This window comes from Lupinus angustifolius, chromosome LG07 (genome assembly GCF_001865875.1).
Source record: "Lupinus angustifolius cultivar Tanjil chromosome LG07, LupAngTanjil_v1.0, whole genome shotgun sequence".
Classification (NCBI taxonomy): Eukaryota; Viridiplantae; Streptophyta; class Magnoliopsida; order Fabales; family Fabaceae; genus Lupinus; species Lupinus angustifolius.
The window spans coordinates 17,208,161-17,214,160 of record NC_032015.1 but is presented as its reverse complement, the minus strand read 5'-3'; the positions used below and the strand labels follow the sequence as shown (position 1 = coordinate 17,214,160).

The 6,000-nt window shown below is 29.5% G+C and overlaps 1 protein-coding gene across 1 annotated transcript; it reads left to right on the top strand.

Annotated features, from left to right (window-relative positions):
* Positions 1-2,641, top strand: LOC109352517 (ras-related protein RABA5b-like). The gene is made up of 2 exons (XM_019594527.1): positions 1-377; positions 2,114-2,641. Exons 1-2 carry the CDS (start codon positions 47-49, stop codon positions 2,422-2,424), a joined length of 642 nt encoding a protein of 213 aa, XP_019450072.1. The 5' UTR covers positions 1-46; the 3' UTR covers positions 2,425-2,641.

Here is a 6,000-nt window from a genome sequence, read left to right as displayed (position 1 = left end):
ACAATAACAACTCACATCTCCATTTCCCATTTTCATTTCAACAAAAATGGACTCACCCATTGGTGGAGAAGAATACCTATTCAAGATCGTGCTCATTGGTGACTCTGCAGTAGGCAAGTCAAATCTCCTCTCACGTTTTGCTCGTAATGAGTTTGATACAAACTCAAAGGCCACAATAGGTGTTGAGTTTCAGACCCAAGTGGTTGAGATTGAAGGGAAAGAAGTGAAGGCACAGATTTGGGATACTGCAGGACAAGAACGTTTTAGAGCTGTTACATCTGCATACTATAGAGGTGCTCTTGGTGCACTTGTTGTTTATGATATTACTAGGAAAGGTACTTTTGATGGTATCAAAAGGTGGCTTCAAGAACTTGATAGTGAGTATTCACTATTCACTAATATTAGTAGTACTAACACCTTTTTTGTTTCCTTCATTTTGTTGGGTGAGTTTTTATTAATTCTTTTTACTTTCTGTTGTTTATATATTTATTTTTTATAGACAAATGTTAGTATGCTAATATTTATAGTAGGAATGACAGCGGGACAAGGTTAGCTTTGTGATTACCCAAACCCAAAATCCGAACCCAAATTAAGTGGGATTGAAAATAATGCTACCATCCCTCACACCGTCGAGTTTCGGGTAACCCGAACCTCATGGGAACCCGCCCAGAACATGTATTTACATATATAGGTTATATATATATGTCAAATTTCTATATCAATTATACCAAACCTGGACCCGGACCCAAACCCAGAAGTTGAATGTAAAACTCAAACCTAGTTAAATCATGTTTCCCCCGGTCAAATTCGTATTGGGTTCGGACAAGTATCCACGGGTTCGCTTTTCATTATCATCCCTAATTTGTAGTAAATGAGATTTGGACCATCAACCACTATAACGTTACATTCCTTGAATCTTCCACTCTAACAACAACATGGCTCCCTAGTAATTCTTTTTAACTTTTATGGGATTTTGTTAAAGGAAAAGGAAACAAATTTTAAAGGATTAGGAAGGACAACAATTAAGGAGTGTCATGAAAGTTAGGTCTCAATTTGGTCTTTGCTTTTTCTTTAGCTGACTTATCTTACTTTTTTAGCAATAGGAGACAGTTTGGATTGATTTTTATTTATATCATGAGGATTTTGAGGTTATGATGTGAGGTGAGTTTGGCGCAACGGTAGAATTGTCTTGTGACATGGAGGGCATAAGTTTAAATCATGGAAATAGCTCATTTGATTTTAAGTGTAAGACTGCAGTGCACTTATTTGTTGAGGTTATGAACTGTGCTAGAAAATTGTTTAATGTCAAATTTGAAGGGTACCTGAACTGGTTAATGGGGCTGTATTGCAGCTTATAAGTTACCTGTTATGCCATACAGGTAGGAGTGCATGGTTTACTTGTGTACATGATTTATTACATTAATTTAATTTTATGAGACATTATTTGTGACAAACTCGATACATGGTATGCAACACGATGAATTCGGTATGCAGCACATAGAATAAATGAGAGACTTATGTAACTATATTGCAGCTCATGATGATAAAATGAAGCTCCAAATCTGCTCTTGGAGATTGATTTGCTTGCATGCTAGTTGTAATGCAGAGTGAATAGATGCTATCCTTGCCATCTATATGGAATAAGATGAAGTATTTTTCATGATTAAATACTGCTATTATTGCCTAACTGTATTTTAAAGATTGAATGCAATTTGTACATATGTTTTAGTGACAAGGATCGGCTCTCCTAAATTGTGTCTCAAATCATGTCTCGGACCAATGAAAATATGGCATGTCAATGAAAAAAATTAAATTTTATTATTTTTTCTATTTTTGCTTCAATATCATTAGACCGAGACATTGCTTGAGACACGATTTGGGACAATAGATCTTTGTTCATGTTCTACTCTGGACTAGGTGAACAAGCTAAAGAAACTTCCATCTGCTTGATCTTTATGTTATATTTATGTGACCTTTCACTCAAAGCATATGTTTTCTAAGATTCTTATTGACTGAAATCTTCCTTAAGCTCTTATTTTTATTAAAGGTTTGCTTCTCATGCAATTTAATTCATGTAATGTAGAGTTTAATTCTTGCATAAACTACCCTGCAGCTCAAAATGATAGCTCAATAGTAAGAATGTTGGTTGGAAATAAATGTGATTTGGAGAATATTAGAGAGGTGAGCATAGAAGAGGGAAAAACTCTTGCAGAAGCTGAAGGTATGTTCTTTATAGAGACATCGGCACTCGATGCGACCAATGTTCAAACAGCCTTTGAGATTGTTATCCGCGAAATTTACAACAACATGAGCCGTAAAGTCTTGAACTCGGATTCTTATAAGGCCGAGTTGTCTGCGAATCGAGTAAGCCTGAGTAATGGCTCTGGATCAAAGGAAAGCAAGTTCGGCTCATGTTGTTCATGATGTACTTTGTGTTTTGACTTGGGTTTATAGTACTTTTTTGGATATTTGAAGAGTAGTTTCTTGTTCTTTTACTCAACTATTTTTTTTGCCAACTTCACTAGCTCTAATGGCTATTGTTTCATGCATTTTCTGTTTCCTTCAAGTTTATGTTATCCCCTTTTGTGGTATGAAAAAAGAAAGAAAGAAGAAATGCTTTACTCTAACATGAGTATGTTTATGATCAGCATATTCAACTATCATTTATCCAGTGCCTTTAATAGTCATAGTCATGGATGGATATTCCTGGAAAAAAAAATTATGATTTCTGCACAGAAAAAAACATGATAATTGTTGAACCAAACCTTTCATGTCTGATTCGGTTTTTAATCTGAAAAAAAAAATGTGAATCAAATGTAATCAAACCACTTGTTTGGCTCTATTCCTGCGCTACACTAAGATCGAATTTTTCATCTAATTGAAAATTGTCACACTTAAAAATAAAAAATATAAAAACAAAACATAATTTTTTTATGTTAGTTGATGGAATTTCATTAATTTGGAACACATGGGATGAGAATATTTGAGGACAGGTGATCTTAGTTCATGGATAGTTACACCCTCAAATATACATCCTTGGCTATTAAATGGGTACATTTTTTGGAAACAAATTTTTACTTATTTATTTGTTTTTAGAAAATCAAAAAATATTAATTATTCAATTTCATCTTTACTTAGTTAATAAGAAAGATAAAGAGTCAATATGAAATCATTATAATTGTTATAAGAGAAGCATAGCTCACTATACTATACAATATGATGGATGAACTTATATGTCTTTTATTTTCGATCTAACTTCATGTCTATGGTGGAATTATTTGAAAGTCATGATATGTAGTTGCCCTTAAAGATTTAAAATCTCTCATATTAATTAATTAGTGCATGTATTTGAGGACTATAACTCTTATTTATAAGAAGTACATGATTTTTCATGAACAATATTTATTTTTTTGTTTTCATAACAATTATGTTCATGGTCATAATCTTTACTTGAATTATAACATTTTAATTTGACTATATGTAACAATGAACATAACATGTGGTCCAAATATTTTTTACATATGGAACTAACATATAATAAATATGCCATTGTTTTTTATTCTTTTTTAAATTAATTGTATTATGAATGAACATTATTAATTATGCGCATAAATTTATTCAATATTTTGTTGGTCGTAATAATCATTGTTTTATATTATTAGATGATCGATATCCATAATTAAATAAGGTTTGAACTAAGGTGAGTAAAGTATGAGATCGTTTAAGACTCGTGAGGAAGTTGATCTCCAAGTTCATTATATTTCATAATTTACTTTAAGTTCATCATGTGAACTTAAAAATATAAATAAGATGGTTCAAACTTTATGACTCGTCAAATTTTGAAATTTATAAATCGATATTTCGTTCGACCTTTGATATTAAGTTTTATATAGTCTCGAAAAAACTAATTTTGTTGGTAAAACTCTCACAAATAACGTGTGAGAATGGTAGACACAATTTCTCTAATTTCCATAAAAAACTGTATAATTTTGTAAATAAAGTTATAGCACATATTTTTTACTTGGATAGGGTCTCAGATATGTTGGGACTAGTTCCCCATAATTAAACCCTAAGAAATTACACTTATACACTGAGTTAGCACATACAAGGAAATTAAATTTCCGAGGTGTTGGTTTAATTTTCGGGTCATAGTTTAGGCCAAAATTTTGGTTCTTTACTATTTTCTAAACTAGAACTATCTAAATCTTTAAGCAAGGGAAATATTAAGTTGATAATAACAGTTAGAACTAATTATACATGCATCAACTAGTAAGTTACCTATGCATTTACACGGGACAATAATTTTTTGACACATGGTTAAGAATAAACATGTTATCCGTGTATTCGTATGTTTAATAACACATATATTATTCGTGTATTCGTTTGGTTAATAACATATATTACCCGTGCATTCTAATGGTTAATAACACATGTTATCTGTGCATTTTAATAGTTAATAACACATGTTATTCGTGCATTTCATATGGTTAAGAAAAAATATGTTACTTGTGCATTCATATGGTTAAGAGCACACATGTTACTCGTGCATTCGTGTGATTAAGAACATACATGTTAAATGTACCTTCTAATTATTAAGAAACACACATGTTACATGTGTATTCATATAGTTAAGAACATTCATCTTACATGTGCAATCATATGGTTAAACAATCACATATTACTCAAGCATTCTCATGAGACATTGATTTTAACGAATATTTAGAAGCACATAAATATGAATATTATTAAATGTATATTAGTAATATTGTGTAATAATTTGATAAAATAAAGCGAAATATATAGAAACACAAAAATTGTGAATTAATATCATTGGATATGTTTTCTAATGTAATGACACAATGTCTTAACTTTTGTCGCATAGTAAGACATGATAATATATTAATCGTCCATAAATTGACAAATTATGCAACATAATGATCAAATATATAGTAAGACATGATAATATATAATTGAGTACAAATTATTATTATCATAGTAATATGAACTCATATGATATAAATAAATATTTGATCATAAAAATCATGAGTTTCATAATTATTGTTACAAAGTATCAAAATATATAAACTAATATTGTTATATATGCAATGTTAATAATAAAGGTAAGAAACAAAATAAAATAAATCAAGTGTATTCAATTGTCTATATTTAAATATTTAATGTATTTTGGATTCCCAAAGAGGGTTTGCTATAAATTAGTTTGTTATTTCTTTTTGTATAACAACAAAATAAATAAATCTATGAAAAATAAACAAAAAAAATTAATGAAAATGAGAAATGGTCTATAAAATAAGAACAAATCTACAAAATAAACACGCGTCAATAAAAAATGCACTTTAAAGAATATTTTTATTTGTCATTTAATTTTATATTGATTCGTTTATATTGAAAATATATTTTCTCTCTCAACCAATTATAAGTTATGAAAATATATTTCCTCTCTCAATCAATTGTAAGTTATAAAATAGTTATAATATATTTGTATTTTATTTAATATATTTGTAAGTTGATAATTATACATGCATCAATTCAATTGTAAAGGCCGAAATGGATACTTAATAATAACATTGGATATTTTAGTCCCCATACAAAATAATTAACTACTTAATCTTTCAAAATTATAAATATAGAATATGATATAGATGATTTATTTTGTTATATCCCATGCTTTAGTTGGTATCACCATATACTTAGCAAAAGAACTTTACAAAAAAATATGTGACATAATTACTACAGATTTTGTACTACATATATTAGTTTTTATAAATGTTGATCATTTATGTAACTCTCTTTTTTTTTTCATTTTGATTTTGGTTCTAGATGAAAAACACTGACATAACCTAAATTTCACCACATCAAACCATATTATGACCAAAGTAATAAAACCATAAATTAAGACTAAAATCAAATTTCATTTTATTTGAAAAACAAGAATATACCTACCTACCTACCTCTTCTTCCACCACCATCATCACCTCCAAA